This window comes from Bacillus rossius, chromosome 18, assembly GCF_032445375.1.
Source record: "Bacillus rossius redtenbacheri isolate Brsri chromosome 18, Brsri_v3, whole genome shotgun sequence".
In the NCBI taxonomy this organism is placed as follows: Eukaryota; Metazoa; Arthropoda; class Insecta; order Phasmatodea; family Bacillidae; genus Bacillus; species Bacillus rossius.
In genome coordinates this window covers 904,661-917,212 of record NC_086345.1, presented here as the reverse complement: position 1 = coordinate 917,212, position 12,552 = coordinate 904,661, and the positions used below count along the sequence as shown (strand labels likewise).

The 12,552-nt window shown below is 47.3% G+C and overlaps 1 protein-coding gene across 1 annotated transcript; it reads left to right on the top strand.

Moving 5' to 3' along the window:
* Nucleotides 1–6,699: 6,699 nt before the first annotated feature.
* On the top strand, nucleotides 6,700–8,443 carry LOC134541348 (uncharacterized). Its single transcript, XM_063384770.1, has 6 exons — nucleotides 6,700–6,925; nucleotides 6,990–7,158; nucleotides 7,259–7,392; nucleotides 7,494–7,786; nucleotides 7,862–8,074; nucleotides 8,225–8,443. The coding sequence occupies exons 1-6, from the start codon at nucleotides 6,700–6,702 to the stop codon at nucleotides 8,441–8,443; spliced, it is 1,254 nt and encodes a 417-aa protein (XP_063240840.1).
* Nucleotides 8,444–12,552: the final 4,109 nt, after the last annotated feature.

Genomic DNA, 12,552 nt, shown 5'->3' with positions numbered 1-12,552 from the left:
ACCCCGCGCGCAAGGCGTGTCCGTCTCCCTGGCTCACAGTCGCGAGGGGTGGGCGACCTTCCAGGAAGGAGCCGGCAACACGGCAGCCTGTCTCCGCCACCCCGCGCGTCATCCTCACCCCCCTGCCCTCCCTCACCCGCAACCATGTGCTGGAGCCTCGCGGCCTCAATGTTTCCATTACAAATAACCATGCTGATGCTGTGTCTTTGTTTTAAGAGATAAAGTATAGTATCAGCCCCGCTGACATTTTAAAGAATTTAACTTAGTCAAGGGTGCAGTACAGCTGTTTAAGCGATTAAATTAATAGCCTGAAAACTATGATACTTTGAATATTATATCACATGATATCACCATCTTGAAATAAAAAAAATTAAAACTTTTGAAGCCATAACACTGTTAAAGTTCTTCAAAATCTACAACATGGTTTTTGTTTGACACTGTTATCACAAAAATTGTGGAAATCGCGTGAGAATTGGTTTTGCATGTAAATGTCTATCCCGCGGCCGGCCGGAGTGAATTTGGTTGAAGCCCGGCCTTACTCGCGGACAATATATCACCCTGGGTTCAGCCTGGCAAACGTTGGGTACTGCAGCTAGTATTATATATAAACCATATGGACATTAATTATATTATATTTAAACTACATTTAAAAATAGTTACAGGTAAAGGTGTATGTGACTGCGTACAGTGAAGTTTGCGTAAGAATTGGTGTGTAGTTAATTTTTAAAAGTTGTAATATGTTCACATTTCCCGTAATAGACGCTTGGGCACGAGTTTTAGGCCCTTGACAACGTTAATTTGACCGCTGGGCGGAAGGTTACCAAACAAGATAAATAATATGAGAGCACAGTGGTAGAGTCTACTATGCTTAATAACATACCGAAATTTTGCCGCTGTAGACCTTGTGCGTATCACCGAAAATTTGCAGTAAGCCCTAGATGACAGCGACTGACAGCAGTTCATTAAAATGCTTTCCATTTACGCACTCTTTACCGTAGACTCTCGATAGCTTTATGAAAATAATCTTAAAGCACTACTACACACATTTATAATGAATAAAGTTCTAAGTGTTAAAATAAAAGGTAAGAAAAAAATTGTTTCATTAATGAAATAAGTTTTTTTACATCAGTCAAAGAAATTAAAATATTATTCACTTAAAAATAAAGGGTTTTACGAAAATATTTCTTAAACAAAAGTTGTTGTATAATTTTTAAGCTTTACAGCGACATATCTCTTAAAGGTCTAGCTTAATTTATTGGATCACTAGAGCCTTCCGAGCGCATCAATGTCGTCTACGCACTGCGACAGAGCCACTTCCACACCCACGAAATCGAAGAGTTTTAATCTTTGTAAAATTTGCTCTAAACTTAAATTTGAAACAGTAGTAACATACACGTTTTCTAGCAACAGGTGAAATGTTTACCTCCGGAAACCTTGCGCGTAACACCGAAAACATGTAGTTAAGTACTAAATAATACTTTATTGGCCATTTAACAATATGGCACTCCGTAAACGTAATTACTATAGTAGACCTTCATAATAGCAAACCAAAAATAACTCAAAACATTAATCTCTATTATTAAATTTAAAAACATTTCACTACGTTTGACTAAATATGATATGTATTCAATGATAGGAGAGAGGTGTTATGAAAAAAACAATGGCACAAACGGAAATACGCATGAAAAGCCCGATGTGAAAACATTAAATAAAAGTAGTTGCAAAGTTCTTAAACTTTACATTAGTTTATTTGTTGAGAGTCTGGTACAATTTGTCTGACCGCCGAAGCGATCCGAGCCGCGTAGTGTGCACTACTGCGAGGTTGCCGAAGTTGGCTCGGGTCGGGACGAATTTCGCTGTTAAGAAACAAAGGTTTTTAATACATGGAAAATTATCCCAAAGAAGAAAATTTGTACAGTTGTAGAATGAACGTTTCTTAGTAACATGTCAAAAGTTGACCGATGTAACCCTTGTGATCACACCAATAACGAGCATTTAAGTCCTAAATGATAATTTCCCAAACGATCCACAAAATTGTGATTCGTAAATAATTTAATAACTCCATAAATACTTTTTTTAAGTAGGCTCTCAGATAACAGCAAACTTGGTTTTTCTTCAAACGCCATACTGCTACGGTAATAGGAATATGAAATCACTACAGACAAGATTTTGTTCCGTTTACTATGGTGAAACCAGAGCTAACAGAGAAATAACCGAGCGTCCCAGAAAGTTGTGATATTTGACGATACTGCGCGAGTAGCACACCCGTACGTGACTACAGAGAATGGCTAGTTTCCTTAAGAGTGAGCGATAGAAAATTTTTTTGCTACAGATTGGAATGAAATTTTGTCAAAAGTTTTATTTAGCTACTGTTGTCTGTACGTTGTTTCGAAATTTTTCATAACATTTTTATTGAGATATTAAACCTTAAGTTTTAATAATTCAAAGCAGTTTTATACAGAATTTTATAAAGTCTCGTGTCTGACGCGTTAACTATATATGTACGTAACATTCTTGTATACTAAAATAAAATTTCGTTTTAATAGGTGCAATAATTCTATCATAAAATAATTAAATTATAAAGCTATGTATAATGTAGAAGTGCAGTCGTTTATGAAATCGCCTCCTACACGTTACTAACATATTGTAGAGAGATGGGATGAAGCCCTTATAGAGACAAAGCACCATGGATATTTGTTATGGCTAAAATATGTCAGAGCTATATCTGGGAAAGCCAAACGATGATCAGTTAATATTACCAATTTTTCACACGTAGCGAGTGCAGACGTCTGTGTAACTATTTCTACCTAAGTTCGTATTCGACGAATCAAAATGGAAGTTAAACTATTATACAGTAGAAAGAATACTGCATCGTTTGATACCTAACATATGTCTGTGCACTGCCTGGAAACTCCAATCGAAGGTTAGTTGAAATTCCAATTTCGCGTTGTTTTTGGAATTTTACACACAGCCGTTTAAAAATAATACGCGCTGAAGAGCGCTGAACAGTGCTGCTAAGGATTGAGCAGCGGGAACTTCCCTGAACCAGGTACTACCTGCTCGTGGTGGGGACTGGCGAGACCGCGGTAAGCCGCTTATCTCTCTTCAAGATCAGGAAAGGGGGCAATGCATTGTTACCTGCCTTTTTCTGACCACTGAACCATGGAAGTGCAGAGTATATCAGTGCTGTCGTTCAAGTTCCTTGTGCCAGCCGAAAGAAACATGCATCAGCAGCTTCTATGTTCAAAGAGCTAATTAGTAATCATATTGAATTCTTTAACATTAATTTTTATTAACGTTACCATATTTTTCCCTGTTCACTTACAATTTGGTTTATCTCACACATCTGCCTCCCTACTCTCAGTACGCCTTCATGGCCAGTACGGAAACGTAATCAAACGGAAACGCATCTCGTAAACGCAAGACGACCATTTATGGTACTCCGTCAGCTCGTTCTACAGTGTACGGATTTCACGGAAACACAACAATACTTGCGCCAAATACTGACGTCACGCAACATCATTGTAAACAAGCTCAAATGTGAAATTTTAAACATGCATCGGTTTTTATGTTTAGTTTACGTTGAATTGTGCATGATGACTTCTGTTTGATGCATTTAACTAGACAAACGGCTTATAACTAGAGACGCCTGAATTTCGCGAATAGATTTCGTGACTGGTTGTATTGCATATCACTGCATCTCGTATTCACGTAACTGATTAGGTGCTTGTTACTCTCGTGCATCTGGGAACTTAAAAAATATATGTCAAATATCGTACCACACGTACGTTAATTTATGAATAATCACTTACTGTAATTTGTACATCTCGGAATGCATTTATACACAACACATTCGGCTTTGTTTTGATAAAACTTAAACAATTAACTTGTCTGTATTTCACGGTAAATTTATCAATGTACTGAAATGTCACTTTTGGTTTTAAAGTAGTGCATTGCTATTAGCTGCATGGAAGAACGCATGCACAAGAGTTCCGCATTGCCCATTTATCCATCTCTCTTACGCTTGCGGATGCGAATATGTGTACATTTACGTGTGAATGTAGAACGAACTTAGAGTGTCTTACGTTTCCCTTTTCGTGATAGGTATACGTTTGTGTGTCACGGTCAAACGGGCCTAATCATTACTTGCATATCCGTTTCATAAATAAGTACTTAAAATTAAATGTACAACTCCTGTGCCCAGAAAACTGCTCGTTACTAAATAGGCACTTTGTTAGCGATGCTAAGACTTTGCTGCAACTATTTTAGTATACAATGTGTATTTTAGTTAAATTTATTAACATTTCTGAATGCGTACTGCTGTATTTTCATATAAGTAATACCACATACGTGATGTCACGGAAGTTGATATTATGGCATAGTTGTAATGCACGTGTTACTGAAGTCTCTATTGTTTTATATAATCATCCTAACTACACTATTAATTTCAACAACAGTTTGTCATTTATTTGGAAAAAAAAATTATCTTGGTTTTTATCTGAAATAAGTGCATATGGCCTGAACACTGGCGAAGTACACTGCTTTCAAATAACACTACAACAATTTAAATTAAAAAAAATTACAATTAAAACTTTTTTTATTTATCTGGTTATTTACTAAAAATACGTCTTTGAAATTTTTAAGACAATAGACCCTAGTTAACTTTAAAGAAACCGCGTCTCTATGAAGATTCCAACCACAAAACACTTTCTCTATATTAATCTAAACACTGCTAACTAAACATACCCCAGAACAAATGAACAGTAAGCACAAAACTAAAATATTTAACAGAATCACGATAAAATGTACAAAATAAAAAAAATGTTTTTTACAATAGCATAAAAAATACAATATACAATAAGCGCGGATGTGTCTTATAGTGCCTGGTTGTAATACTACTATAACAACCATGATTTAGTGAATTATTATGGACATACGCCATTTCTGTTTTGAACTGTTAGTCATTTAAAAACCTCTAAAAACCAAATAAATAAATGAAATATTAGAAACAGAAAAAATAATTTATAAAGAAAGACAAGACCGAGTCAGATGTATTCGAACACTGTCTGACCTTCAAGGAAAATAAAAATAAATATGGACAATACAACGAAAATATCACAGACCAAATATTTAACCTAAAAAAAAAATAGACAGCACAAGAATTCCATGAAAGGAACTTAGTCAAGAAAAATAATGTATTAAACACAGACGAACACAGTGGACATACAGTGAGACAGATTGGATGCAAGCAGACAGAAAAACTGGACAACGCAGCAAACACATAAACACAACGATGAAAATAAAGAATTCTATGAACAACACAACGACGACAGCACTAACGAACATAGAAGTTTTTCAATGGCGGGAACAGATGTCAGTTCCCGAAACGTCGCAACTACTGTCAAGAAAAATATAAAGATCCTGACAGTTTGTAGTGTCGCCATATTTGTTTCAATTTTCAATACCCTTTTTGTATATTACAAATTAAATTGCAGAAAACAATCATATGTCATAGACACATAAATAGTGAGTGTGTGTCATTTCTCTATGTCCACGAGGTCTCGCCGCGTGAATTTTCTCATTGGGGCGAACCCGTTCGCTTAGTTAAATAAACAGCTTTTATCGTTGAATGATTTCATGATTTATTTCATGAAAATCTGCTCTCATAAAAAAGGTTAGTTTTTTAGACATTCAATACGTCTCTCTCTCTCTCTCGCTCTCTCTCTCTCTGAAAATCAATCTATAAATTGTTACAAATTTATTTCCTTTATTTTTTTTTGATTTGATACAATATGATTTCACTAAAAATCAATTTATACCCCTTCCTATTTTCATTTCCACATTACGAAGTTTCACTTCTTCCGCACGGAGTGTCTCCACGCACTATTTTTGCATGCAATTAAAAATTATTTTTTAATGATGCCAAAGAAGTATAACTTCTCACATGCGTACCTAAGTACACGCACCCATTTTTTTTATCTTTCTTTATCATGTGCTTATTATAACACAGAAATTGAATTACAGTTTATGAAATTTAATGTCCAGAAAATTTGTTTAACGTATTTCGTTTACAACAAGACTGCAGACAATGTCAAACTATGTCCACATATTACATTTGATCACTGACACGATGGTGTACTCGGAAAAATTACGATTTATAATTAAAACAATGGTTAAACCTAACATGGTAATTTTACATTTAAAACAATACGACTAGAACACTAACATATTGTCAGCATAATTGTTATGTTACTTAACAAATACATCATATTTAATTTATGTAATTTTGTGTTAAATCCATGCAAAACTAATGATATCAATACATTTTGACTTATCCCAGGCAGAAGGGAGGAACGGGAGCGGTCCCCGAACAGGGGTCGCTGCCCAAGAGCAGGGGGAGGTCGGGCAGAGGGGAGGAGCGGGAGCGGTCCCCAAGCAGGGGTCGCTGCCCAAGAGCAGGGAGAGGTAGGAAAGAGGAGCGGTCCTCCAGAGAGGTCGCTGCCTAAATAATAAAGCTCAAGTTTTTTTTTTTTCAAAGGGGACTCCCACTGAAGGGAGTCACCCACCAAAAAAATCCATCATTTAATAAAAAAGGGGGGTACAAGGTACAATAAAAGATTAATACATGGGCACAAGGCCTGCAAAGCTACAAAAGTCTTTATTCAACAAAGCAGAGCTGCCCCGACGAGGTCGTCCTTGATGCTCAGCTACTTCTTGATGGGCGAGTTCTTCATGGCTGCTGGTGGTCCGCAGGGCTCGGACGGTGCTGCGCCGTTGATGGGCCGGCGCGGAACAGCGGAGAAGATCACCATGACGGTACCGAGGAGGAGGGGGTTCCCACAGTGCTACCAGTCGATGTGGAGGCCCCAGGGTCATCTGTCTGGTCCACCGGCCGCGTCGTCGTCGTCCGGCTGTCCTTCGTCAAGTAAGTGATCGTAACTGAAGAGCGGACGTCGGGGGTGCGGTGCGTCGGGCGGCGTCTCTGCCAGCTGTCGAATGTACGGATTGGCGCTACGTCGGCAACGACGGAGGAAAGTGTGGGTCGTCTGACAGAGCAGGCGGTGGAGGTGCGGAAGTCCCGTCCTGTCCAATAGAGTCTGGCGGAGCGTGGCACGAGGGAGGCCGAGGAGAAGGCGAGTACCAAGGAAATATGAGCGCGTGACAGGGCGAAGGTTTGAACGAGATGAGTGAACCCAGACCGGGCATGCCTAGATGAAATGTGAGATGACATATGAGCGATATGCGGTGAGGCGAACAGGGAGCGGAACGGTAGAGGACGGTCTGAGTTCAGTGGCCAGCTGGGCCAAGACGGCGCGGGACTTGGAGCGGATGGATTCCAGGTGCGGAAGAAAAGTGAACGATCGGTCGAGGGTGACCCCAAGATAGCGGAGGGTGGGCGACCAGGGGATGACTATGGTGGAGATGCGGGGGGGTGGTCCTGGTGAGGATGATGAAGGGAGAAAATGATAGAGCGTGACTTGGAGTGATTCAAGCCGATGCCGTGCGCAAGGAACTGGGTGTTGAGTTAGGTGAGTCCGCATGCAAGGTGGCCTCCGAGCAGCCGCTCGGAGACGGAGGAGGCGAGGAGACAGGTATCGTCGGTGTACTGCACCAGGTAGGTCCCAGGTGGGGGCTGCAAGTCGGAAATGTGGAGGGCGAACAGGAGAGGCGAGAGAATGGCGCCCTGGGGGACGCCGGCGAGAATGGGCCGGGGTGCGGAAAGCGTCCCCTCAACTCGAACCCGGAAGGTGCGACCCCCCAGGAACGAGCAGAGGAGACGGACCAGGTGCGGCGGAAGTCCGATGGCTGAGAGGCGAGAGATGAGTTGGGAATGCGGAACGGAGTCGAATGCACGGGCCAGGTCCAAGAGCACCATGCCCGTTTGTTGCCTCCTGGCGAACCCCTGCACCACCAGGAGCTCCACACGAGCAATGGCGTGGGTGGTGGAATGACGGGGGCGGAAACCGAACTGGTGATGGGGGAGCAGGTGAAGGGTGTTGACCTGAAGAAGAAGGCGCCGGTGGATGACTCTCTCTGCGATCTTGGAGAGGATGGGGAGAAGAGAGATAGGACGGTAGGAGGAAGATAAGGAAGCAGGCTTGCCTGGCTTGGGGATGGGCGAGGCTATGGCGAGTTTCCAAGGAGACGGAAAATGACAGAGGATGAACATGGCGTTAATGATGCGAGTGAGAAAAACAGTGGCTTTACGGGGAAGATGGCGTAGAACGGAGGTGGGTATGGAGTCGGAGCCGGGGGCCGAACGGAACTTGAGACGGGAGAGCAGAGAGGTGACTTCAGAAGGTGTGACAAGCGGGAAGGGCAGGGCATCAGGGAGGAGAGGGAGAGTGACGTGACGGGACAAGGGAGAAGGAGCATCATCATCGTCCGAGGACTCCGACGACAAGGTGGGGTGGGGGCGGAGGCGAAGGTGGTGGCGAGGTAGGCGGCGACCGCCTCGGATCGCTCCAAAGCCGTCTCCGCCACCCCGACAGGAAGAGTGAGGGGAGGGATAGAGGAGGGGACGGAACGAAGGCGACGGATGTAAGACCACAGAGAGCCAGAGGTAGCGGTGAGGGAGCCGAGGCGCCGCGCCTCCAGTCGGGCACTCCACTTCGCGATCAACCGGCGGCACCACCCCCGGAGCACCAGGTAAACTCTGCGATGCAGCGGGGAGCGGCTCGCCTGCCAGCAACCACGGAAGCGGTTGCGCAAGGAGACGCGTCACGGAGATACGGTGGGAAAGGGATGATGAGAAGGTGCGGAGGCGTGAGCGGAATGTGAAAAGAAGCGGCCGAAGAGATGGCGTCGGAAAACTAGAGGACTCAGTCGTAGAGCTGAGCAGGAGTGGCGAAGGGAAGCGTGAGGTCCAGAGCATCGGAGAGTGAATCCTGGAAGCCATACCAGTCGGCGTGGAGGAAGTCGTACCGGGGGAGGTGGGGGTTGGAGTGAGGAAAGAAGTGGAGCGAGCCGAGGACAGGCAAGTAGTCGGATGTACCGGTGGTGATGGTGCGAAGGTGAGAAATGACGGGAAGGGGTGATGAGAGGGAGAGGTCGATGACACTGGGGCGACGATGGTGCTGGGCCGGATAGAAGGTCGGAGTGGGTGGTGCGTGAAGAGAAAGGTGAGTACGCCAGAGGAATTGATGGAGGGAGCTGCCCCGCCGGTTCGTGGCAGCGCAGCCCCAAAAAGGATGGGTCGCATTGTAGTCCCCGGCCAGCACGACGTGGGCGTCGAGCCGCCCGAGGGCCACAATGTCGTCGGTAGGGAATGGGAATTGGGGCGGGAGATAGAGGGAGACCAAAGTCAAGGAGTACGAAAAACCGTGCAAACGCACGGCGACCACCTCGGTCGCGGGGGAAGATGGAACGAGGCGACGATGGTTGGACAAGGTAGCGCGGACGATTAACGCCACCCCTCCGCCCCGACCATCACGATCGGCGGGGTGAACGCGGGGGGGTCGAGCCAGGTCTGGGCGAGGAACACGACATCGGGAGAATGCACCCGGAGAAGGTGGAGAAGATCGTGGAGTTTGGGAGGAAGGGAGAAGGTGTTCCAGATAAGGATACTAAGGGGCGGGGCGGGATTCATTGAAGAAATTTAGGAGGGCTTGGAGGAGCACCTCAAATTTCTCCGATGGGGTCTGGGCATGGGAAAGCACCGTCAGGACCTGGCGGATGAGTGGCAGGTAGTGGCGGATGAGCGTGATGAGTTCCCTCAGCATGGATGTCAGTGAAGTGACGTCTGAGTCGGCGTCGGCGGGGTGAGTGGAAGTGGGTGACGTGGTGGGAGGCCGCAGCGAAGAAGATGAGGTGAGGTGAGCATGAGGTGGTGCCTGGGAAGAGGAGGAAGGTGGGTCGCGGCCCTGCCAAGCAGGAGTCTGCAGAGCATGGAAAGTCCGAACGTCAGAAGGGAGCGGAGCAGACGGCCGTGGAGCATCGGATGTCATTGTCGGGACAGCAGGTCGCGGCGGGTGTCGTCGGATGTACGCCTGTAGGACACGGCAGTCCATCGAGGTAGCAAAGTGCGGGCCGTAACAATTGACGCACTTTTTAGTCGTGGAAGTGCAGTCTCGCGACCAGTGGTGCCCAGCGCATCTAAAACACCTGGGGTCCCACTCGCAGCATGTCGACGGATGTCCGGTGGACTGGCACCGATAGCACTGGGGCACCCTCCTAGAGCCCCGGTAGCGCTCTACAGACACCACCCAGCAGCCGAGCATCTTCAGTTTAAGGAACTGCGTCGTCTCCCCTAGTCCATTGGTGCAGACGAGGAAAGGCCGGGTCGTCGAGTCGGCGGAGGTGCAGAGCGGCACGACGGTGCCCACTGGGAGGCCGAAGTCCAGGAGAGCCTCCTTGACCTCGTCCGCGGTGGTGGAGGAGGGCAGTCGCTTGACCACTACACGGTCGGTGCGTTCGTCGGGACGCAGGTGGGTGTAGGGCTGGTAACCATGTCTCTTGAGGTGGTCGAAGAGGAACTGATGGTCGTGAGAATTAGCGGTGTAGAAAGACGTACGGTCGTTAATGGAGGTGGCAGTGAGTGTACCGGTGAGCAAGGACTGCAGGTTTTTGACGTGGAGGAAAGGTTGTGCGGTCGGCGAGGAGCGAATGCCAATGGGTGGCATGCGAGGCGGCTTAGGTGCAGACGGAGCAGAGGCGGCAGGCCGCTGAGACATGGATGGCTGAGGTTGCGGAGGGGAGACAGACGTAGAAGGTTGAGGCTGGGACGGCGTGGCAATAGTCTTATGTCTCTTCGGGTGTTGGGTACGACGAGGCTTGGTGGTGAGAGGAGGAGCAGACGAGGCAGCAGCGTCGTTGTCAGAGTCCGGCAAGGAGGATAAGGATCCGTAGCGGTTGTCCACTGGGACGGCGTCGTCCGAAGAAAGCACGTCGCGGAGAGGCCTCTTGGTGGTCTTCCTAGGCTTCACGAAGCCAAAGTCATCGTCCGAAGTAGCTGGAGCGGCGGTGTCCATGGGGTCCACAGGCGCGTCAACGACGAGAACGGGCAAGGAGGGAGCAGCGGTCACCATGGGCGAGGTGATAGAGGCAGTGGTGGTTGTAGTGGTGTAGATGGACAGAGTACGAGTCGAGATAGCAGTCGGAATGGTGGACAGGTCGATGCCGGCGAGGTGTTTGTGTTTGGAGTCGCTGACCTTGATGTTGGCGCTCTGGGGGTGAACCCCCACCGGTGCCAAGGGCGAAGGCAGAGCCCCCCCCCCCCAACACAGAAGAGGCCACCACACCAGGCGTGGTCGACTTCGTCGTAGATGGTTGGGAAGATGCAGTCGCTTTCGCCTGTTGTCCATAAGCTTTCGTCGGCGTTGGTCGGTCGGTTAACATGGTGGCTTCGGCCGAAGGCCTCGGACCGAGATCGCCTCCGCCCAGGTTCGGCGTCGTCGGGTGGGGATCCATTCCAGACCCCCCCTCGACCGCCCCTATAGGCTATGATTCGGTATCACACACACTTGGCAAGAGGATCTAGCACTAGTCTCTAGATCTACAACAAGAGCACTCCTGGTGGCGATCGCAGGAACTAGCAGCAGCAGGTGTCGGTGGCTTGCCAAAATCGCTGAAAAGAAATCAGTTAGTAAATGGCCAAGAGTGCTCGGATTTGCTTCAAATGCTTCCGAAAAATCCCCCTTAATGAATCAATGCTTTTTTTTTTTTTTTTTTTACAAAGGGGACTCCCACTGAAGGGAGTCACCCACCAAAAAATCCATTATTTAATAAAAAAGGGCACAAGGTACAATAAAAGATTGGTACATGGGCACAAGGCCTGCAAGGTGACAATAGTCTTTATTCAACAAAGCAGAGCTTCCCCGACGAGGTCGTCCTTGATGCTCAGCTACTTATTGATGGGCGAGTTCTTCACGGCTGCTGGGGGGTCCTCAGGGCTCGGATGGTGCCACGCCGTTGATGGGCCGGCGCGGAACAGCGGAGAGAAGATCATCATGGCGGCGCCGAGGAGGATGGGGTTCCCACAGTGCTACCAATCGTCGTGGAGGCCCCAGGGTCATCATTCTGGTCCACCGGCCGCGCCTACGTCGTCCGGCTGTCCTTCGTCAAGTAAGTGATAGTAACTGAAAAGCGGACGTCGTGGGTGCGGTGCGTCGGGCGGCGGCTCCGCCAGCTGCCAAATGTACGGATTGTCGCTACGTCGGCAACGACGGAGGAAAGTGTCGGTCGTCTGACAGAGCAGGTGGTGGAGGTGCGGAAGTCCCGTTCTGTCCAACAGTGTCTGGCGGAGCGTGGCGCGAGGGAGGCCGAGGAGAAGGCGGGCACCAAGAAAATATGAGCACGTGACAGGTCGAAGGTTGGAACGAGATGAGTGAACCCAGACCAGGCAGGCGTAGATGAAATGTGAGATGACATATGAGCGATATGCGGTGAGGCGAACTGGGAGCGGAACGGCAGAGGACGGCCTGAGTACGGTGGCCAGCTGGGCCAAGATGGCGCGGGACTTGGTGCGGACGGATTCCAGGTGCGGAAGAAAAGTGAACGAACGATCGAGGGTGACCCCGAGATAGCGGAGGGTGGGCGACCAGGGGACGACTA